Here is a 24,243-nt window from a genome sequence, read left to right on the forward strand (position 1 = left end):
GAGGCTCATACCTTTTCAAAGAAGTCTACTGGCGGTATCTGGTCCTTGATTTGGGTCCCCACCTGCTGGGGAGTGACCTTCTCACCCTGGGACTTCAGTTTCTACATGAAAAGAAAAGGTCATCTACATAGGGGTAACAGAAGAGTAGTTATTAGCGTACATATTCCCTTCTTAAAATTGGCATGTAAGAACTAGAAAAAGTAAAATTGCAAGTAAAAACACATAGCTTGTATTTGAAGTACATTTAAATTTTACCAGATCACGGTAAATCCAAACAATTTTTGGCCTATAAATGTTCATTTGTTTATAAAAAAAATTCTTTTTGTTACAATGTACATGTATACAATAAACAGAGGGCTTACACCGTTGTGGTTTGGTTCTTAAGTAACAAACCGTTTAATTATATTGTTCATTGGTTGATAATGAATGATAAATTAAATTTGTATTACTAAAATATTATGATTTAAGACACCCACAAATCATCCTACTACATGCATGAAAATAAAAATACCCAAAAATTATTAATTATTTTTTATAGGAACTTTCAAATTCAGTCATGTTTGTTTTGCTATGTGTATTTGGGCATGCATGGAATTTTCGCTGTGTATACTTGCAGATATGAAAGTTGGTCAATCGCATTTCATTTAAAATTCCTAACAGATATGTATTTTATCCCACAATGTAATGTTTCCATGGTTACCTGGCAAATGGCCATGGCACTGTTGCACTGATAATCAGCAAATTTGCTGTTCTGGATCAGCACTGGGATGTCTTCCAGGTCGGGGTAGGCCAGACGGATGGCTAGAGCAAACACGTCCGTCACCAGCTGACTGATGTTCACCATGTGATCAGGACTGCGAGACTGCTCTCGGGAAATGTTCTGTAAATAAGGAATAATAAAAAAAATTAATAAAGACTCTTCACTTCTAAAAAAAAATAAGTCCTTTTTCCCCAAAAATAAGTAAGCAGCAATTTGAACGTTGTGTTAGACAACATGTTATTAATGACAAAATAACAGCAGAAAAAATGTATTTAAAAAAAATATTGGAAATAATATAAGACAAACTTTTTTCAACTTACCCTTTCTAAATGAGTAATTTGGAACTTGAGTTTTGCATTTTCTGTCCTCAGTTTCTCAAGCTCTGGTGAGATGATGCCATTTGCAAGAAGTCTTTGGGGATCATGTAGTTGCTGTATTTCTGCTTCCAATGCAGCAATTTCAGCTTCCTGGATGAACACATTTAAGTAATGAGAAGAGAATGGAGAGTCAGTGTGCATAATTAAATGAAAAAACAAGCGATGTGTTTGTGAAACACTATGTCCCCATATATTTTACCTTTGACCTTGAAGGAAGACCTTGACCTTTCACCACTCAAAATGTGCAGCTCCATGAGATACACATGCATGCCAAATATAAAGTTGCTATCTTCAATATTGCAAAAGTTATGGCAAATGCTTAAGTCGGAGCAAACAAACACACAAACCAACCAACAGACAGGGCAAAAACAATATGTCCCCCGCTATAGTGGTGGGGGACATAAAAACAAATTGACCCCTGTTAATGATTGTAATTAGATTTATTGAAGCTTGTTATAGCATCTCCACTAAAACAGATGTAACACAAATTGTCCAAAAAGGTATGGACTGACTGTGTAAACTACAGAAATAGGCATGGATTAATCACACTTTTGACAAGGTGATATAAAAACTAGGGTAAGAAATTACCAATGAACTAAATCTTTAAACATTTAAAATACATTTGAGACAAATTGCAATAAAAGGGCTTGGCGTAGTTTTTTGGAAAATGTTAATAAATGTATGTCATGACAAATACATATTATTTGGAATATTCTATAATAATTATAGACACAAGGGAGAAAAAAGTTGCGTTCAATAAATGCTGATGTCCTGGGTGGAAGCCTGGTCAGAATCAATTCATTGGCCCTTAGGAATAAGTCTTAGCCCAAAACTAGGTCAATACATTTGTATCATGGTCAAAATGAAGTCAGTTGATGTGAGATTTTCAGATTGTGTGTCGGCCTGCTTGAAGGTTCTTGACATTATTCATATTGTCAGAATTCTTGGGTTTGCATACCACCAATTTCACCTATTTATTTTAATTATTTTTGCAGTCAAACTCTATCAATATGTTAAGTTTTAGATTTAATTTGACTTAAAAAAAAATCAAGTTGCTATCTTCAATATTGCAAAAGTATTCATAAAATGAGCGATTTTGGCCATATATATTTGACCTCTGACCTTGAAGGATGACCTTGACCTTGACCTTTCACCACTCAAAATGTGCAGCTTCATGAGATACACATGCATGTCAAATATGAAGTTGCTATCTTCAATATAGCAAAAGTAATTGCAAAATGTTAAAGTTGGCGCAAACAGACAGACAGACAGACAGACCAACCAACAGACAGGGCAAAAACAATATGTCCCCCACTACTATAGTGGGGGACATAAAAAAATTGAACAGTGTTTGAAAATAACAGTGATATTTTTTTATTAATTAATGTATTTATTTATTGAGTCTTTAATTCCAGTTAAAACAATTTTAACTGATATTTACTAATTGTTAGTTGTGATGAATTTTCAGATCTTTGTTTTATAATTATTGATTAAATACAAGAGCTAAGTGACCTTTTACCTGGGAAATACTTGATGTGATGATAATTGAAAATGGTGTATAATGGTGTTGATTTTGCTGTGACTTCAGTTACAAGGGCTGTTTGTAAAACATGCATGCCCTACATATGGGCTGTCAGTTGTAGTGGCAGCCATTGTGTGAATACGTTTTTTGTCACTGTGACCTTGACCTTTGACCTAGGGATCTGAAAATCAATAGGGGTCATCTGCGAGTCATGATCAATGTACCTATGAAGTTTCATGATCCTAGGCGTAAGCGTTCTTGAGTTATCATCCGGAAACCATTTTACTGGTTTGAGTCACCATGACCTTGACCTTTGACCTAGTGACCTGAAAATCAATAGGGATCATCTGCGAGTCATGATCAATGTGCCTATGAAGTTTCATGATCCTAGGCGTAAGCGTTCTTGAAATATCATCCGGAAACCATTTTTCTGTGTCGAGTCACCGTGACCTTGACCTTTAACCTAGTGACCTGATAATCTATAGGGGTCATTTGCAAGTCATGATCAATGTACCTATGAAGTTTCATGATCCTAGGCGTAAGCGTTCTTGAGTTATCATCCGGAAACCATTCAGTGGACGGACGGACCGACATGAGCAAAACAATATACCCCCTCTTCTTCGAAGGTGGGCATAAAAATAGATGATCATTCTTTACAAAGAAGAAATTATGAAATTAATTAAGTCTAAATCTACATTGTTCATTGCTACAGTCAAGGGTGACTTTTACAAGTGGTGAGAGAATAAGGATTAAACTCCGGCGTGAAAATAGTGAGAAGAGCTTGATAGTTAATAAACAAAAAGGATATATCATCATCTACATTTCATCCTTCTCCCTCATGCCTCTCTGTGTAAGGTGGCTGCAGGTGTAAACCTCAACAGTGATTTTTTTTCACTATTTAGGGAATGGGGCCGGGTCCCTTTGGATTGGAGAAAATCGCGGTGTTTTGACCAACATTGGGAAATGAGTGTTGTTTTCTTTGCTAGCAAATGCTTCAAAAATCAGAATAAAAGTGTTTTAAATATTAAATTTAATAAAGTGTTACTTGTAGAGCTTAATGGGAGATTAACTAAATGTTGATCTAAAAAAAAAATTGAGACTTTCAATTGAAAATTTGTATTTCCCATTTAGGAAAATATATATACTTTTTTCCATTGGGAAAATATCCAGCCATGAGGGGATGTTAGGAGCTACTTTGTAGCTGACTCTGACAACTTATTAAGAATCTTGTTGTTGTTAGCCCTGGCTTCAAGTATACACAGTTGTGGTAACCAGTGACTGAGGCCTGTATATCAAATATGATTGTCTATTTAATCATTTATCATATATGTAAATATGATGTTTAGACACAAATTATTGTTTCTTTCTAAACGTGAATAATTATTCCTTTAATACCACCAGAATACCGGATTTTAGTTTTAGTTTCGCTTTTGGTTTATACCCCACGTTTCACGTGCATTGCATCATCGGGTAGTTTTCCAAATAAGAACGAAAACATAGAGAGAGTAACAGTTGACTGCTGTGAACAACAACAAAATACGTTTGTCTTCATGCTCAAAGAAAAATATTCTAACGTAAATCAACCCTCTTACAGCTTGGATTGCACGAGCTGTCAAAATCGCAACTTCGTCAGCCATGTTGCCGGTTAGGGAGAGGCTTGTTTCAACTTTTACTTTAAAATGTAAACCGGTTGTTATTAATCGATTAAAATGGCTGCTCCCATTAAACATGCAAGTAGTGAAAAAGGTCGAAAAAAAGTTCTTAAGAAGTTAAGAAAACTTACGGAAACATTGAAAGAAAAACATGATATTGCGTGCGAAGATAAACCATCGCGTGTGAGTACTAAACCGCCAGCTCATTTTAATATTATAAATTTGCATTGACATATATTTTCGCGGACGTGTTGAGGTTACAAATCATTAAGAAATTGTTCACTTGTCAAGAAGATACGTGTACAAAATGTTGTTCAATGTCAGATTTCTCATTGAGTAGTGTATTTAAGGGACAGATGTATTATCCAGACTTGTTTAATGAATTCCGGACAAAACCCCTCCCGGATAAAAACCCTCCCGTCAGTTTTATAGGGGCCGGACGAAAACCCTCCCATGAATAAATGGGGACGGACAAAAAATCCTCCCATGAAAAAAACGGGGGAGGACAAAAACCCTCCCATGAAAAAATGTGACCGGACAAAAACCCTCCCGTGAAATCTGAGCCACGAATTCCAAGTATCAATTATTATTTATGAATTTTTAATCCGAAATCGGTCATTTCCGAATGTCATTTCCGACATTTGTATTTTGTTGTCGGTTATCCGAGATACTCATTTTTTGTAATAGTGACTTCACTTCAGTAGGTAACATTTCACTATGTATTGACAAATTAAAATATTTCCGAATTGAAATGTTATTTTACACCCATTTGACGTCAATTATATATGTTTGAACTAAGATTTGTATTATAACTTAAAATGATAAGAACTACGATATTCATGATTACTTGATATGAATAACAAGTAGGGTGTGTATATAAAATATATAAAATATCAAATTGTGCGCCGGCCAGTGCATTAAGAACATAATTACACCTTTGTCGTCTGCGCGAACGCCGGTGTTCAGAGAGACATCGCGTATAAGTTAAAAAATGTTAATTAATCTTCGAAAATGTATTAATATGTATGTATGTCTGACAATTTGTGCTATTCATTATATTTTATATGTTCAGTAATAAGACAAAAATAAAAACAAGAAAAATAATCGTTTTATTCCTCCGTTTGTTACAAGTGGAAATATATTGCTATCTGACTAGTTTACGCTTTTCAGTAAGCGTGTAACCGAACCATGTGAATTCCACAACGTTTCATTTTTTACAGAATCAAAGAAGTCTTCCGTCAAATGTTTATTTCGAATAATCGTTAATCCAAAGTTTTTTTAACGGTCCCGACGACTTTGAAATAACGATGTTGAAGTGTATATGGTTAAATTTTGTGTTTCGATCCACTTTACTTCTAAAGTATCAAGGCTATTGCTTTCAAATTTCAAATACTTTCATGCTATCATGAGGTTACTGTACCTGGCAAGTTGAATTTTACCTTGACCTTTGAATGACCTTGACTCTCAAGGTCAAATTATTAAATTTTGCTAAAAATGCCATAACTTCTTTATTTATGATTAGATTTGATTGATACTTTGACAAAACTACTCTTACCTGACATACCACAATAGACTCCACCCAAACCATCCCCCGTGCCCTCCCCCCTCCCCCCCGAATCCCCCCCCACCACCAAATCCACCCCCCCCCCCTAATTTTTTTTTTATTTTTTTTTTTAAGATCATCTCACAAATGACCACCTATACTATACCCCCCCCCCCCACCCGAATTCCCACCCCCTTTATTATTTTTTTTTTTTAAGATCATCTCACAAATGACCACCACACCCTCACACTATACTATACCTCACCCCACCCCGCCAAATTTTTTTTGTTGAAACGGTTAAAAAACACAAATATTTATTTTTATTATTTTATGTTTGAAATATCGTCCAACCATCGCACCCAAGAATACCCCCCCCACCCCCCCTCCCCCCCACCCCCGAATTCCCCCCCCCCCTAATTTTTTTTTTTTTTTAAGATCATCTCACAAATGACCACCCCACCCTCACACTATACCCCCCACCCCACCCCCCAATTTTTTTTGTTTGAAACGGTTAAAAAACACAAATATTTAGTTTTATTATTTTATGTTTGAAATACCGTCCAACCATTGCACCCAAGAATCCCCCCCCCCCCCCCCCCCCCGATTTTTTTTTCTTTGTGATTGAAAATGAGAGTCCCTTCACCTTTAAAAAGAAAATAGATGAGCGGTCTGCACCCGCAAGGCGGTGCTCTTGTTCTAATTAGGCTTGATTGATAATTGTCGGCTCGGGTACCACTTGCATGTTCCCTGGGTACTCTTAAGTATGCTTAAATGTATCCCGGATACTGGGAATATACTGAAACATACCCGGGAATTCTTACGATAAATTGGTTGTTTATATTTATGTCAATATTCTGTGAAATGGCCTTTATATTTTTGGAAACAACTACTCAAAAAATAATGTTGTGGCAGGTTTTATTCAAATGGAATTTTGTTTTGTTTTTCTTAGTGTGTTTTACGTCATCTGATTTGGGATTGGAATAATATCTAGCGTCCTGTTGAATATCAACATGTTGTGCTTCATGCCTGTAAATTGACAGTCAACAAATATCTTGCTGTAATTATGATCAAGATTTTAAAGTGAAGCATTTTTAAAGTGAAGCAGTTAAGTGTTTGCCATGAAACTGCAAGGTCTTTGTGTGCATTCACTAATTAAGGTCCAAGATTGGTCAGCTTGATTACATATATATTTATTTTTTGTTAGAATCTTGATTGTTTGTTTATTCTGATTTCATTTTCTATTTGGCAGATCATCTGTGTTTGCAATGGAGGCCTTGACAACAATGTAACCTTTGAAGAAATTAACAACCTATTTACTCAATATGATGAAAAATGCGACATTTTTATGTTGCCACAAAAATCATATTGCTATGTGTGCTGCTCAGATGTTGAAGTCAGTGAAAAGGCAGTAACAAATCTGAATGGGTATAAGTTGCCTGCCAACGGGCATAGAAAGATGGAAGTTGTTCTGTACACATTGTTTGTTAATAAAGGTATGATTATGCCAATATGGTAGTTATGTTTGTAACTGTACATATAGTGCAATTCTTGTCCCCCCTAACTACTAGACGTTTCCTTTTATCTGAATATATAGTGCAATATTGTGACAAAAAAAACCTTTGGGGAGCATCACCCATCTCCGACAGTTTCTTGTCACAATAAAATGTTGTATTGTTTTCTATCACAAGGATGTATTTGAACGACCATTGACCAGTAGCGCCTTTCAGTTCAAGAAAGTATATATAAGCCTCGCTCTGGGCAAATGATGCTTAATGCATCTGCTTAAATTGTTGTCCCAGATAAGACTGTGCACACGTACAGGCTTATCTGGGACAACACTTTATGCACATGGATTAAGCCCCTTTTTTATGCCCCCGAAGGAGGGCATATAGTGATCGGACCGTCCATCTGTCTTTCCGTCATACTTTGCATTTAGGTTTCGCATTGAGGTTTTTCAAATGCTCATAACTTCAATGTCGCTTCAGATAGCAACTTGATATTTGGCATGCATGTGTATCTCATGGAGCTGCAGATTTTGAGTGATGAAAGGTCAAGGTCATCCTTCAAGGTCAAAGGACAAATATATGGCTTTAAAGCGGCGCAGAAGGGGGCATTGTGTTTCTGACAAACACATCTCTTGTTTCAGTTCCAGAAAGTATGTATCCTTCACACGACAGACCACCTGGTTTGATTCTACTGGAAGACTTCATTACACAGGAATATGCAGACCAGATTATGGCTTGTGTGTTTGGTGATCATAACATACGCTCAGGTATGTGCTATATTTATATTTGTCTTTTTGGGGACATATTTAACTATATAAATTGTAAAAAATGGTGAAAAATGTATTTATCAGGAAAATAAAAATAAAATATATATGTTAAAAAAGTTTGGCTGTTTTAATACTAAAGTGATGTAATATAATTAAATTCAAAATATAAAAAAACTGCAGATAATGCTCTTCTCATTAGTTGTTGTTAGGCCAATGTCGATGTCAGACTGATTGGAAGGCATACTATATTTCACTTTTCCATCAGTACCTACTGAAGCCTGTGTTTTCAAATTGCAGCACCTCTTTTAACTTCTGTTGTTGTTGTTTTGCTGAATTATGGTCCTTTGTGTATTTTTGGTCTATTGAATGTATAGTCTCATAATTTTGTGTTTTCAACTTTTCTTGAACTACTTGCAGAATCTTGTTCAACTTTTACAGTTGAATGAATTTAATGTGTAGGTGATGTTAAAACAAACTTTGGCTGCTATCGGTTTTTGCAGCATTATGTCTGTTTGTGTGTTTTTATGCCCCTGGATCGAATGATCAGGGGAATATTGTTTTTTGCCTGTCTGTCTGTATGTCTGTCATTCTTTCATTTATTCATTCATTCATTGTGTGTGTCCCAAAACTTTCACCTTGGTCACAACTTTTGCAATATTGAAGATAGCAACTTGATATTTGGCATGCATGTGTATCTCATGGAGCTGCACATTTTGAGTGGTGAAAGGTCAAGGTCATCCTTCAAGGTCAAAGGTAAAATATATGGCTTCAAAGCGGCACAATAGGGGGCTATTGTGTTTCACAAACAAAAACACAGCTCTTGTTCCACTATAGAATATCCAGTCTCACTCAAACATTCCTATAATAAAGACCTTAGATGTGTAGAGGATCGGAAAAAGAAAATTCTGACTGAAACCAGTTTGGCTTAAATATGGCCCTTTTTTGTCCACTGTAGAATACATAATGTATTTGATTGTGTCAAAACAAGTGTTGTGCTTTATCAGTGTCCTCGACACATTTCAAGTTGTAATTGTTTTGGCATTTAAATGTGATGTGTGCATGTAACCACAAATACAAAACTGTACTCTGTTTTCTCAGGTGAGGAGGCAGCACTGAAACATCGCTTTGTGAAGCACTATGGGTATGAATTCCTGTACACAATCAACAATGTCTACCCAGACAACCCCCTGCCTGATAACGTCCCAGACATCTGCAAGCCACTGCTGTCCAGACTAAGAGAGGCGGGGCACATTGGCCACACCCCTGATCAGCTGACTGTCAATCAGTACAAGCCTGGGCAAGGTACAGGAGTCACTGATATGGCCACACCCCTGATCAGCTGACTGTCAATCAGTACAAGCCTGGGCAAGGTACAGGTGTCACTGATATGGCCACACCCCTGATCAGCTGATTGTCAATCAGTACAAGTCTGGCCAAGGTACAGGTGTCACTGATATGGCCACACCCCTGATCAGCTGACTGTCAATCAGTACAAGCCTGGGCAAGGTACAGGTGTCACTGATATGGCCACACCCCTGATCAGCTGATTGTCAATCAGTACAAGTCTGGCCAAGGTACAGGTGTCACTGATATGGCCACACCCCGGTTCAGCTGATTGTCAATCAGTACAAGCCTGGGCAAGGTACAGGTGTCACTGATATGGCCACACCCCTGATCAGCTGACTGTCAATCAGTACAAGCCTGGGCAATGGGCAAGGTACAGGTGTCACTGATATGGCCACATCCCTGATCAGCTCACTGTCAATCAGTACAAGCCTGGGAAAGGTACGGGTGTCACTGATATGGCCACAGCCCTGATTAGCTGACTGTCAATCAGTACAAGCCCAAGCAAGGTACAGGTGTCACTGATATGGCCACACCCCTGATCTGCTCACTGTCAATCAGTACAAGCCTGGGCAAGGTACTGGTGTCACTGATATGGCCACACCCCTGATCAGCTGACTGTCAATCAGTACAAGCCTGGGCAAGGTACAGGTGTCACTGATATGGCCACACCCCTGATCAGCTGACTGTCAATCAGTACAAGCCTGGGCAAGGTATGGGTGTCACTGATATGGCCACACCCCTGATCAGCTGACTGTCAATCAGTACAAGCCTGGGCAAGGTACAGGAGTCACTGATATGGCCACACCCCTGATCAGCTGACTGTCAATCAGTACAAGCCTGGGCAAGGTACAGGTGTCACTGATATGGCCACACCCCTGATCAGCTGACTGTCAATCAGTACAAGCCTGGACAGGGTAGGGGTGTCACTGATATGGCCACACCCCTGATCAGCTGTCTGTCAATCAGTAAAAGCCTGGGCAAGGTACAGGGGTCACTGATCTGGCCACACCCCTGATCAGCTCACTGTCACCAGTACAAGCCTGGGCAAGGTACCGGGGTCACTGATCTGGCCACACCCCTGATCAGCTGACTGTCAATCAGTACAAGCCTGGGCAAGGTACAGGTGTCACTGATATGCTTGGGAGTTTTAGCAGGTCATCTGTCACAGGGTCGTGGCCTTGGAAAGTGTTTGTGTGTATGATATATATTTGTGCCTCGTTCTGGGAAAATTGGGCTATATGCATGTGCATATTAAAAAGTGTCATCCCATTAACAACACTTTTTGCTTTATGTTATGTTCTGTTTAAAAGAAGTCTCTTCTTAGACAAAATCCAATTTTGACGGCAAGTGTCGTCCCTTACCAGCCTCTTTGGCCTGCACAGCTTATCTGGGATGACACTATATGCACATGCAGTAAGCCCAGTTTTCCCAGAGCCAGGCCCATGGAGGCATCAGGAACAGTGCTTTGTCAGTTTTGTCTTTTTTGGTGAAGATTCTGTTAGGACTACAGTGAAATACAATAATTATTAATTTCTCCAACAGTGTATTACAAGTATGTGTTTAGAGACTTTAATGAAAATTACAATGTTAATTTCATCCATTATTACACAAAAGTTATACAGTGACGGATACAGGTTGCAGATTTATTTTGTTGTTTAGTGCCTATTACTCCAAATTATAACACCACAAGTTCAAAACAATTTTGACAACATGTAGCACAACCTTAAAAAATTGCACTGTTCAGTAGTATTCTTACATGGATAATGTTAAGGTTACTGATGAAATGTTTGTAGGGATACCACCCCATGTTGATACACCATCAGCATTTGAAGATGGCCTGGTCTCACTGAGTGTTGGATCACAGGTTAGTACTGATACATGTACCACAAGCCATCTGCATATCAAAGTTGGATTGCATTCAGGAATTACTTAATAGAAGACCAGGTATGATTATTTTAGTAAAGTAAACTAACATGCTAAAGATATAACAATAATAGAAAAGCTTTTTTCTCGATTCTCATGTATTTGAGTGGTTCATGTTCAGATGGACCTAATGGCATCAAAGCTTAAGTAGCTCCAAGCCAGCCTGCGCATTTGTACAGTCTGGTCAGGAGCTACTTGTTCCCCTTATGAGACCACGAAACTTTGCGTTACTTCATAATGGACAGCATAGCTCATTACCAGACTGGTGTCTTATGACATATGACCTTTTTTTGCATGACACAGCTCATATAGCAGTAAAAGTTGAGCTTTATCCTCTCCATTTTCATATAACTTGTTTCTGTTCACATGCAATTTTCAAACAAGATGCAGTAAGCTCTTGCATTTTGTTGTTAAGTTTCAGTAAGTGTTAAAGATATCATGGTTTTCTATTTTGTGTCGTTTCCATACAGGTTCTCATGGAGTTCAGGCACCCAGATGGCCGACACTTGTCTGTATTGTTGCCCAATCTAAGTGTGCTAGTCATGACTGGGGAATCAAGGTAGGGGTATTAAAAAGTTTTTAGTTCATATTTTCTCACTACATGTAATTTCAAATGTTAAACCAATTACAACATGCAGTGTCCTTGTTTTGTTTCATATGATTTACATGGTTGTTGGAGATAATATACTTTTTTACACGTTGTTTTGGTTTATTTTGTTTATTGTTGGATTATTTCTTTAAGGTAGGAAGCTACTTAAATAACATTTGTTTCTTGTAATTTTAAGTTTATTAGAGCGGGTCTACCTATTTCCGATCAGCGTCTAATTCCGAACGAAAATTTATACATTTAAAAACAATATAATTCAAGCATGAACTCTGACATATGACATCATATTTATGACATCATAACTTTACTCTTTCCGTTTCGTCCATGTTTGAGCGGCAACAAAGTTAAAATTTTGAAGAATCTCGGAAAGTCGTTTCACCAACCAGTCAAGTGAGTGGAATTACGCAAATCTCAATTTCACCTTCACTAATTCCTAAGGTTACATGACGTCATTAAAGTATTTCCCCGATCAGGTTTTTCCTATCTATTGTTAGTTAGGCATTTCCCAACTAGTGTGTATGTTCTATTTATAGCTTCCACAAACAAAAAAGGCAAAAATCAAGTGTTCGGAATTACAACCGATATATTAAACGATGTTCATTATTCCGAACGATTTTTTTAAAAGTGTTTATCATTGAAGTTTACTGCAATAAAGCAAAAACTTACAAGAATATTGTTTTATAAATTACCAAAACTTAAAATAAAAGGCTCATGTCTTGACACATGAATTCGTTTTATTTTAGATATTATGAGTCGTCAATTACAAGCAAAACGTAGAAAGTACGACCCAGAAGTGGTTGGTCGTGCAGTCGAAATAATAAAATCAGGTACAATGACGCTTGGCCAGGCTTCCAAAACGTATAAAATACCCAAAACAACACTCCATGATCGTGTCCGTGGGAAGTACGCAACTGACCATATCGGTGCGAAGACCGTCCTCAGTGCTGACGAAGAGCAACGAATTGCCAACTGGGTGGTCCATATGAGTAGGGTTGGCTACGGTCGAACAAGACATGAGCTGTGTACGGTTGGCCAGAAGATTATCAATGACGCTGGCAGAGAAACCCCTTTTCTCGAAAACAAACCGGGACGGCAATCGTTGCGTGGGTTTTTTAAGCGTCATCCGTATTTGTCCGTCCGCACAACTTTCCAATTAGGGAAGGAGCGGGCCGTCATCACTACAGAGAAAATTCAGCGTTGGTTTGCCGAATTTGAACGCTACGTTAAGGATAAGCTCAAAGATGAAACTCTGCTGCTTGATCCTAGTAGAATCTACAACGCAGACGAGACGGGGTTATCTTTGTGTGCACACAAGAATAGTAAGGTTGTTGCAAAAAAAGGAGACCCCGTCGTATATCATTTTGGCAACTCGGACAAGACTCAGATGACGGTGATGGCAGCAGCAAGTGCTTCTGGTCACTTCGTAACGCCAATGATAATCTACCCTGGCATACGACCCCTTAGATGGCTTTGAGGAAGCTGCGTTTGGACATTCTGAAAACAGTTGGATGGACTGCGAGATTTTCGTTTGTTGGCTAAAAAACGTTTTCATACCTGATATTAACACCCGCGAAGTAAAGAAACCTGTGTTGTTATTGATAGATGGGCATTCTACGCACATCACAATGAAAGCATCAGACACGTGCCTTGAAAATGGAATCGAGCTTTACTGTCTACTTGAACACTCATCACACTTGATTCAGCCTCTAGACCTCAGATTTTTTGGCACACTTAAGGCAGCATGGCGGCAGTCAGTGCGCTACTGGCAAACCCATAACGTTGGTCAGTTCGTTACGAAACAGAATTTTGCGAGAGTGTTCAAGCAAGCTTGGACTGCAAGTACAACGGTTGACGCTGCAGTGAAAGGTTTCCACGAATCTGGCCTATTCCCTCTTGACCCGACCAAAGTGATGCACTCGATGAAACTCCAGCCAAGTGCAATATTTTCAGGAGAGCAGCTTCTCACGTCGTCACCAGCCAATGATGTTTCGGTGAGCCATCATAATCAGCCTGGCGCCTCACCCGCCCGTGTAGAAACGTTGCCTATCCAACCAGTCGCCCCGTCTGTCACCATACTCAACCAATCTGTGGACATACCGGTATTAGTAACAAATAATTCGGTCGCCCCGTTGGAGGGACAGCCCAACCAGTCCGTCACTGCGACTGCCATCGCACCGTCGGAGAGTCAGCCCAACAAGTCCGTGACTCCGACTGTAATGCTACTCAACCAGTCAGGCGTCCCGTCGGATATTCAGCCGAGCCAGTCCGTCACTCCGACTGTCATACTACCCCTACAGTCAGTCGCCCCGTTGGACAGTCAGCCCAACCAGACAGACGCCCCAAATATCATGTTAGACAGGCCATCGGTCACTATGTCTGTCATACAACCCAACAGCCCCCCGACTGTAACGCTACCCAATCAACTGATCGGAATGTCCGACAGCCAACCCAACCAGTCCGTCGCCCAAACTGTAATGGTAACCAACCAGTCAGAAGTTCCATCTGTTTCACCATCCAACCAGTTGGTCACCTCGACGGTCCTTCTCACCAAGAAGTCCGCGACTAATGATGTATCGCCAGTAAATAAGACAAACTCACCTGGCTACTCTCCCTTTTCAAAGCATTTGAAATTACCGACATTATCGTCACTCACCGAAAAGCAAAAGCCAAATGTCCAACGGGTTCTCATGCCTAAAGCCATCACAGGGTCTACCTATCGCTATCTGTTGCAGGAAAAGATACAGAAGAAAGAGAAAGAACTGCAACAGAAAAGTGAACGAAAAAGAATAAGAGAAGAAAATAAGAAAAGGAAAGAGGAAGAGAAAAAACGAAAAAATGCTGAACAGGAAAAAAAGAGGGAGGCAAGAAAGGCTGAAAAACAACGCAGACTTACCATAAAAAGAAGAAAACAAGAGAACGAGGAGGCAATTCTTCGGGAAATCAATGATTCGTTATCAGACAGCGACATTCAAGTTGAGGCCGGCAAATGTTTTACGTGTGAGAAGACATATGACAACTTTATTGAATGCACTAACTGTGGTTGGAGATTTCATTTTGCATGTGTTGACATAGAAAATCAGTTGATTTGCGATGAACTTCCTTTTGAATGCAAATATTGTTGAAATTTGAAAGTGCATAACTGTCCAAATTGTTGAAAACATGTTCTTGTTTTGATTGTTCATGGAATAAATTAGTCTGACTGTTTCTTTTCTTTGAATATTTTACATTTTTGGAATGCACTTTGAGTGTTCGGAATTAAAACCACCAATGTTCGGAATCAAAACCAGTGTTCGGATTTAGCATACATCACTGCCTTTCCTATAACCCAAAAATAATAGTGTACGATGATCCATACACGCAATCGATGTTTTTAAAAGGTCCCGTATGCGTTGTTGTTTCTAAAAATATCATCGATTTGAGGAAGTGTGGTTGCGTTTCCGAACTGTAGACTTTTTTGCTTAGATGTTCGGAAATAGGTGCACCCGCTCTATAGCTTTTTAGCTGAAATTTTTCAACAAAATTATTTGGTTTATAGTTAGGCCGAAATTATGTCATTAAAAATTCAATTAAAATTTATGTACATTTTTCATGTAATATTTTCTAAATTTGTTTGCAAATTTTCATGAAAATTTACACTAATGTTCATTGGAGAGTACTTAAACAAACATGTGCACATTATTCCACTTTAATGCATCATATAGCTTAAAAAAGAAGTGTTGAGATGTGTAAATAATGCCACGAAAATGTCATTAGTTGATTTCCTGCCAACATTATACAAATAGGTTCCTATGTCAAAATTGGGTTAAAAAAGAATTTGTTTATATTTTTTATTATATGGTCCTTTGCCAAAAAAGTCTGCTCAATTGCACAATGCCGGCTTGATCTAAGAATTTGATGTCACTATTGGCTTCTCTCACACTTCATTCATTGTTGGGATTGCTTTCTTTAAATAATAATTTGAAATCAATGTTTAGTTAAATATTCACCATGAAATAACAGTTAAATAAGAATATCAACATGTAAAGTGGAGACTTTTTTGACGCACAAATATGCAACATTGTTATAAAGCAACTATATGTTGACAGTAATGTTATGTCATTTAAGTAGTTGACTATTTTCTGACCAAATATTTATTTATTATTTCAAAACTTCATGTATTCATTCCTTTTTCATACAAATATATCAATCTTTTAAACTGTAGAAGTTTATAATATTTTATGACTCCATTAGTGCCTGGCAATACTGTTCAATGCTGTCAATAAACTTAAGTCAATTATGAATAATAAAAATACATATGAGCCATGCTTTTTGAAAAAGGGCTTTAATGCATGTGCCTAAAACTGTCATCCATGATTAGCCTGTGCAGTCTGCACAGGCTAATAAGGTACGGCACTTTCCACCTAAACTTGATTTTTGCTAAGAAGAGACTTTCTTCAAACGAAAAATATCATAAAAGCAGAAAACGTCGTCCCTATTAGCCCGTGCAAACTGCATAGGCTGATCTGGGACGACCCTTTATGCACATGCATTAAACCCCCTTTTCACAGAGCACGGTCCATGTTATTGTTGTAGATATGTCTGGTCTCATGGTATAACTCCCAGAAAGTCTGACATTATTCCATCTAAGGAGGGTGGACTGACACTGTCGCAGAGGGGGCTTCGTACGTCTTTCACTTTCAGGAAAATCACTGGTGTTCGCCCTGAAAACATAGACAGGTATTGATCAGGTTTTTTGTAACCCCCCAGCCACACAGTCATTTTTGCTAGTCAATTTTGCTTCCCACCCCCTATGTTGCAAATGTTGATTGTTCTGAGTGTTTGATTTTTAAGATAATTATATGACCTGTATCACGCAAAAAATGGACCTTATACCATATGGTGGCAATATATAAATATTACATGTCTGACAGGGTGACAGTAAATTTGTCAACTTGAGGAAAATTGCCATTGAGGTAAGCGTGTCTTTTATACTAATTTGAATTTTTTTATGACTCCTGTCAAAGCTTAAATAATGGCATTAATCTATTCTACAGCACAGTTTCACCTGCAATATCGATATTTTAATTATCCAAATACAGCGGAAATGCAAAACTGCGTACTGCGCATGCGCGAAGGGGACAGTATAACTTTTTACCATTCCGCACGTGATTGCTAAGGTAGTGGGCGACAGTATTTTTTGGACAGTAATTTTTTTTACCGCTGGTGGCACGTGATTGTTAAGGTAGCTGGCGACAGTATTTTTTGGACAGTAAAAGTTTTCCGCTGTGTCTGACAGTATTTCTATGTCACGATGGCCTATGGGAGTTTAGCATTGTGAATAAAAGTGAGGTATAATAATATATAATGCGCAGTCTGTTCTCTGTCAACTATAAAGTCCCACAAGGTTTCTTTGTCTCAAAAGCAGACAAGAAAGCTCAAAGTTCACAGATTCTCAGGCTAGGCTGGAGCTATTCTGACCGCATACCGCATAAGACCCCTTTTTTGCATGATGCTGGTACTATAATTGTTTCATCTAACAAATTAATACAGTTGTTACTTGTGTCTATTCCTAATGCATGCATACCTAACAACATCAATTTGGCTTTAGCCCAATGTAGAATTACCGTTTATAACTCCGATAGACCTTTATTTTTGTGCTAAATTTTGGGGGGAGAATATAGTCGCCGCTTTGTCTTTCCCTGTGTGCGTCTGTCTGTCTGTCCGTCCGTCCGTGCACAATTTTTGTCCGGGCTATTTCTCAGCAACTAATGACCGGAATTCAATGAAACTTTATGGGAAGCTTCACTACCAAGAGTGCATATTATCAGCGGGTTCTGGTCAGATCATTTTTCACAGAGTAATGGCCCTTTGAAATTTTCTATAAAAAAAATTCTCGTCCCACCAACTACTATGCCCTCAAGACGTTTCCTTTTATCTAAATATATAGTGCAATATTGTGACAAAAAAAAACTTTGGGGAGCATCACCCATCTTCGACGGTTTCTTGTGGTTAACAAGATTTTAATGTTTCATGCAGAATCAACAATCCTTGCTTTAATACTTGTTTACTTGCACAGTTCTTATGGCTGTTCCTTATCATTTTATCCCACTGGGCGGCACTTAAACATTGACCTGATTTATTCTAGGAATATTCAGCAAAAACTGGTAGTAATTTATCTGTCCCCCTTTGAAGAAGGGGACTTACAGCAGATGCACTTTCTGGCTGCTTGATATCTTTTAAAAAAATGCTTGTCTCAGCTAAAGGTTTACCATATAAATGTATCGATTTTAAAATAACTTGGGACAAATGTAAACCATCAGAAGATAACATGTAGCCCTTATTTTCAAGAAAACCTTTAGCGTTGTTTGAAAGTAGAAGCTAAATGGCTTATGTACCATTATATGAATTGAATTTCAGTGCTCAACCAAGTGTTCCCACAGATAACCATTCTGCATCCCAGCTTGAAAGTCAACATGTTCATCAGGTAATTATGGAAGTTAGTTTTATTGTATCATTCTTGATACTATGCATACAGCATACCAGGTATACTTGCTATTGATCTAATATGTACCAGTGCTTTTATTGGTGCAATAGGTAATAGATTGACATACCAAGTATTATTATTATCATTAATTATTTGAACTGAATAATATACATGTAACAATAATAATAATAAATTTGAAACCGCTGGGAAAGTTACTGTTTTAAATGTAGAACGCAAGTACTGAATTTGTTAAACTGTAGACTTTTGTGACAAATTTAATTGGAGCATTATAAATTGCTTTTAAATGATTTGTGTGAGATTCGTTATGAAATTGTGTATATTGATGTTCTCCTTCTATATCTGATTACCGTATACCTTTCCCCCATAAGAAGCAATGTGAAAATGGCTATGTGCAAACAGCATAAAAACAGAACAGCCTGCGAGAAATGGCAGTTTGTTCAGGTTTTATGCTGTTTGCTGCTCATCAGTATCTTAGGGTTGGAAATTAAGGCTTTTAAATTTTGAATCTAGTAAATTTTATATAACTTTCTAAGGGGCTACAAATGTGTGAAATTACGTATCTAAGTGGTAAGGCAGTTGTTTATGCTCTTAGTTTAAGTGTATCACTGAGATCTGCTGAGCTGGTCAATGTCAAGTGTGAGTAGGTTAACTGACCTCTGTAATATCACAGATATAATGTTAAAAGTGCTACAAATCCTGCACAAAAAAATTGCTTCATTAGTATCTATATATACCTATGACTAATAATAATAAAAGTTGTCTCATTGTACACACAAAGTACATGTAGCAAGATGTAAAGGACTCATGTTTTTGTTTTTCTGTAATCAAATAGTAACTGCTGTTGTAACTCGGAGCTACATTTTGTAATTGACCTTTTGATAAAATTCAATTAACAATGACTTACCATTAAGAACCTAGGACTTACCGGTAATTGTTTTATGGACCTGTTGAGGTTTCTTACACACCCACAATATCAATGGTATTTGACAGGCTTTTTCCTCAGTAAGCCTAGTTTTAATCCCATAGCATATGGTCAATCAGTTTGTTAAGAATTGAGTATTGTTCTGGGACAATTGGCCTTAATGCATGTCCATAAAGTGTCGTCCAAGATAATCCTGTGCAATTTGCACAGGCTTATCAGAGGGCACATTCTGCTTTTATGGAATTTTTCGTTTAAAAGAAGTCTCCTCTACACAAAAATCCAGTCTAGGCGGAGAGTTTCGTGTCAGATTAGCCTGTACTGACTGCTCTCAAGACTAGGTTCAATTGATCAGTGATAGCTAAACGTCTTAATAAAGGGATGCGTAATTTCCAGGTGTATGAGGAGATAGCCGAGCACTTCAGTGGTACCCGGCACACTCCCTGGCCCCACATCGCTGACTTCCTGCATGAACAGGCCCCTGGTTCCCTGCTTGCAGACATCGGATGTGGAAACGGGAAATACTTTGGAATAAATAAATCCTTGTTTGAGGTTTGTGTATTTGAGTCACACTCTTGGAAAATAGGGCTTAAAGCAGGTGTTTGAAGTTTCGTCTCACGGCTAAGCAGGGATGACGCTGTTCACCTTAACTGAATTTCGCTAATAAGAAACCTTAAACCAAAAATACTGTAAAAGCGGAAAGTGTCATCCCTGATCAGCCTTTGCAGATTGCTTATTTGGAATGAAACTTTAGGCACATGCATAAAGCCCAGTTTTCCAATAGCACAGCTCATTATGCCCAGCTATAGGCGGAGGGATATTGTTTTGACGTTGTCCGTCCGTCCTTTCGTCTGTCCGTCTTGCACTTTTGTGTCCGGAGCCATATCTTGCAAGTGCTTTGGCGGATTTCATTGAAACTTGGTATGAGTATATATATGGATAAGAGGATGATGCACGCCAAATGGCATTGTACAACATCAGATAATAACAGAGTTATGTCCCTTTGTACTTTGAAAAAATGCTTTTTTTGTGTGTCCGGAGCCATATCTTAGAAGTGCTTTGACGGATTTCATTGAAACTTTGTTTGAGTATATATATGGAGAAGAGGATGATGCACGTTGGCGTTGTCCATCCGTCCAGAAAACTTTTTTGTCAAGAAGTATAATGGCGGGGGATATCAATTCAACGAATTTACTTGTTTATCTTAGTTTCTGTTCTCTTTTGTATAATTTACTGGTTGGAAAGAAGATAGTATCTACTGCCTTGTATTTGAATGCCTGTTGAAACATTCTGAATGTTTGTTCATCACTTTGAGTATCAAGCTCTTTGTTATATGCAATACATTATTTTAAAAAATAGTACAAGCACGATGATATTCCACAGTTGTATCACAAAATGGTAATTAATTGTATGGCCATTCATTCAGCTTTTGTAACAATCAGTGTATCCACTATGGGTGAAGATAATTTGTCACAGAGAAAAGTCACTCTTTTTTGTGTGATATTTCATGTGAATTTTTCTGGCAGTTTCTTCCATTCCAACATATTTGGCCGCCCCCATATTTTGGAAATGTTTACATATTTCTTATAAAACTTGAGTTTTTATCCATATTTAAAAAATTCTATTGCATAGAATTTGGTGAGAGAAAAAAAAAGTAAAAACGAAGACAATTTGCTTAAAATGTTTTCTAAATGCTGTTAATGAAAACATCCACTTTTAAACAGTATGTTGATGTTAGTCTTTAAGAAGATTAGTTTAACTATTTTATCAAAGTGATTTCAAAAGTGCAGTATTAACCTATCAAAATAATTACTGAACTAATTGATGAGAAATATTTGCACAAATCAATGTTGCTAAGGTGCCTTCTAAGAATTTGCTGGTTTCTAAGGAAATGTGTGATATGTAAATTATTTTGCTTTTAATTTGTTTTTAATACATTAAAATTTTAATCAAATGTCTTACTTGTGTTGGACTTGATTTTATTGAGAATGAAAAGTCAATTAAACCCTTCACTGGTGGAATATACAGGAAAAGAGGCTATGTAAGGTATCTGGTACGAGATTATGTCCAATATCAGAAAACATTTTCTATTTTAGAAATCTCTGCTTTTCCTTTCTGCAGAAGAAACATAGCTCTACATATCATAGTACATGTATGTCAAATTGAAATACATGCAGAAAAAAGCATTCACAATAGCATCATATATCATATTAAACAAAATGTTCAATTTTATTGCCATCTGCAGCTGGGTTCTGACCGCAGTTTCAACCTGGCTGGGATATGCAAGGAGCGAGGCTACCAGATCTACGTGGGTGACGTCCTAGCTGTGCCCCTGAGAGCCGGCGTGTTTGATGTCTGTCTGTGTATTGCTGTGATTCATCACATGTCCACACAGGTATGTACAGCTCCCCTCATAGTTACAATGTTCATAGGTATAATTTAACTTAAAGTTGTACTGAAAAGCAATTGTTATGAAGAAAAGGGTAAGATACGAAATTCTATGTAGAATAAGTGTATTAATTGCATGATTATGCTACAGACTTATGGACCAATTTTTTTAATAAGAAATTGACTCTGCGGTAACTGTCCAGATCTGCTGTTTTTATTCCAAAATCGAAAAGCATTAGGTATATGAGATTGAATCTTAAATACAAAATGTAATGTGATGATGCCTAACCTATTATCGGATAAAAAAACAGCTATGAAAAGAACATTAAATCTCGATTAATAAGTACTGCTGTGTTTTTGTTGCTGTATTCTTTAATTTAATATGAGCCGATTCATGCCAAAATGGGTCTTGTGCCATATGAGGCTAGCGTAACTCCTGACCCGGTTGTATATGTGTGCAGTCTGGTCAAGAGCTAACCAGTACGCCATACAGTCACACAAGGTTTTGTGGTCTCTTTATCAGACATGGTAGTTCCTGACCTGACTGTGTAAATGGGCAGGCTGGTAAGGAGCTACCCTGACTGCAAATGGCATAAGACACGTTTTTGCATGACACTCTTATTTATATGGTCTATGGGATTTGATTCAGGAACGCCGACAGAAGGCAGTGGCAGAACTGTTGAAGATTTTGCGTCCAGGTGGCAAAGCCTTGATCTATGTTTGGGCGATAGAACAAGAGCTAAACAAAATCAAGTCCAAACACCTAAAAGACAAGCAAAACACACAGCAGCTTGAAGAAAGAGTGAGTTCCCAGCTTCTTATGAAAGACACTCATCCTTGTGCTTCGGACATTATTGATGTCAATGAGGACACAAATCTTGATGAGAAAAAGCATGTGAATGAGCAAGAAGTTGGTTATTCCAAAAGAGATACTGGAGTTATAAACTCTGCTCTTGAAAGCAAACACACCATTCAGCCTTTAGCTGATATGCAAAGTACTCAATCTAGTAATGACAGATATAAAATGTGTGATAATGATGCTGATAGACAAGTGGAATGCTGCACAAGTGATGATGTTTTAAACAGTTCTTCACAAGCAAAAGACAAGCCTCAAAAACTTGAAGTTCATATCAATAGAACATGCTTTAAGCAACAAGATGTTTTGGTTCCATGGCAATTGAAAAGTAAGACGGAGAATCAAGATGCAGACAACTTGCAGAACACTTTTCATCGGTTCTATCATGTATTCCGTCAAGGTGAACTGGAAGACTTGTGTAGAAGTGTGGGCTGTTGTAAGGTGCTCAAGAGTTACTATGATCAGGGGAACTGGGCTGTCATTGTAGAAAAACAGTGATGCACGAGTAATAAGTTGACATATTGTTATGTGTGCATAAGTTTTTATGCCCCCAGTAGGGTGGCATGTAGCATTTGAACTGTCTGTCCGTCCGTCAGTCCGTCTGAAAACTTTAACATTGGCCATAACTTTTGCAATATTGAAGATAGCAACTTGATATTTGGCATGCATGTGTATCTCATGGAGCTGCACATTTTGAGTGGTGAAAGGTCAAGGTCATCCTTCAAGGTCAAAAGTCAAAAAATACAATCCAAGGGAAGTAATAAGCTTTTAAAGGGAGATAATTTCTAAACCTGATAAATGATATATTGAAATTTTATTTCAAAGTGGTGCAATATGGGGCATTGTTTTTCTGACAAACACATCTTTTGTTTTTGGTGATTCTCATTGAAAATGTTTGAAATATTTAAATGTTATTGCATACAAGTATTAATAAAATGTAATTGAAAATTTTGCAAAGTTTCTGTGAAAAAACATTTTGATGCACTAAATTGCACTCCTATATTGCAGCTGTAACATTTTATGATGATGATTATATTTGTGTATAATCATCAAAATACAGGTTTCTCGTATAAATATGAGGTCGATATACATCAGTAGATTGTGTCTAGTTATTTTGACTAAGTACAGGTCTGCATGTTCCAGTGGCTACACAGGGTTCCTTGCTGTGTCTATACATTCATTCGCAAGTAGTCACCAAATATTAAATAAACTTTGTATTTGATAATTTAGAATGCAAATCAAACATTTGTAATTTATGATGTGATAATTCTATTATACATGCGTTGCATGTGCTGTGCAATCTGTTATTCCGAGCATGGCTGCTTTAACCATTAGCCAGCCTGAAATCTTTAAATTGCACATACATGCTTTTTTACCACATTTAGAGCAATTTTGTATCTGATTGTTCTCAGAAAAGAATAATATGTGGAAGAAAATCAATAATATGTGCATGCTTCAAATTGCACATGCAGTTGGAGGAAACCAGACCCGCACATTGTCCGGAAGTATTTAGAGAATCAATTAGATGAATTATTCAATCTAAAAAATGATCTCAAACAGTAACATTTAAGATTTAAAGTTGATAGCTTGAGC

At 37.7% G+C, this 24,243-nt stretch overlaps 2 protein-coding genes across 2 annotated transcripts in view; one reads left to right on the plus strand and one right to left on the minus strand.

The window, feature by feature from the left end:
* LOC127876084 (arginine--tRNA ligase, cytoplasmic-like) overlaps positions 1-4,354 on the minus strand; it is a 150,496-nt gene extending 146,142 nt beyond the window's left edge. The window contains exons 1-4 of the mRNA XM_052421000.1: positions 4,252-4,354; positions 1,081-1,227; positions 701-880; positions 12-101 (exon numbers count right to left, since the gene is read on the minus strand). Coding sequence (XP_052276960.1) covers positions 12-101; positions 701-880; positions 1,081-1,227; positions 4,252-4,296 — 462 coding nt within the window. The 5' untranslated portion in view covers positions 4,297-4,354. The remainder of the gene's footprint in view (positions 1-11; positions 102-700; positions 881-1,080; positions 1,228-4,251) is intronic.
* Positions 4,327-23,601, plus strand: LOC127876081 (alkylated DNA repair protein alkB homolog 8-like). The gene is made up of 11 exons (XM_052420993.1): positions 4,327-4,494; positions 7,104-7,347; positions 8,001-8,126; positions 9,225-9,428; positions 11,267-11,337; positions 11,867-11,955; positions 16,576-16,719; positions 18,400-18,466; positions 19,803-19,958; positions 21,652-21,801; positions 22,444-23,601. The coding sequence occupies exons 1-11, from the start codon at positions 4,369-4,371 to the stop codon at positions 23,146-23,148; spliced, it is 2,082 nt and encodes a 693-aa protein (XP_052276953.1). The 5' UTR covers positions 4,327-4,368; the 3' UTR covers positions 23,149-23,601.
* The last annotated feature ends 642 nt before the right edge of the window (positions 23,602-24,243 follow it).

This window comes from Dreissena polymorpha, chromosome 4, assembly GCF_020536995.1.
Source record: "Dreissena polymorpha isolate Duluth1 chromosome 4, UMN_Dpol_1.0, whole genome shotgun sequence".
Taxonomy (NCBI): domain Eukaryota; kingdom Metazoa; phylum Mollusca; class Bivalvia; order Myida; family Dreissenidae; genus Dreissena; species Dreissena polymorpha.

Excerpts from the sequence above, each read along its gene's own strand:
- LOC127876081 (XM_052420993.1), top strand. The coding sequence starts at position 4,369 with ATGGCTGCTCCCATTAAACATGCAAGTAGTGAAAAAGGTCGAAAAAAA. Across the intron at positions 8,127-9,224 it reads TGATCATAACATACGCTCAG|GTGAGGAGGCAGCACTGAAA; the intron begins GTATGTGCTATA and ends CTGTTTTCTCAG. Across the intron at positions 11,338-11,866 it reads CACTGAGTGTTGGATCACAG|GTTCTCATGGAGTTCAGGCA; the intron begins GTTAGTACTGAT and ends GTTTCCATACAG.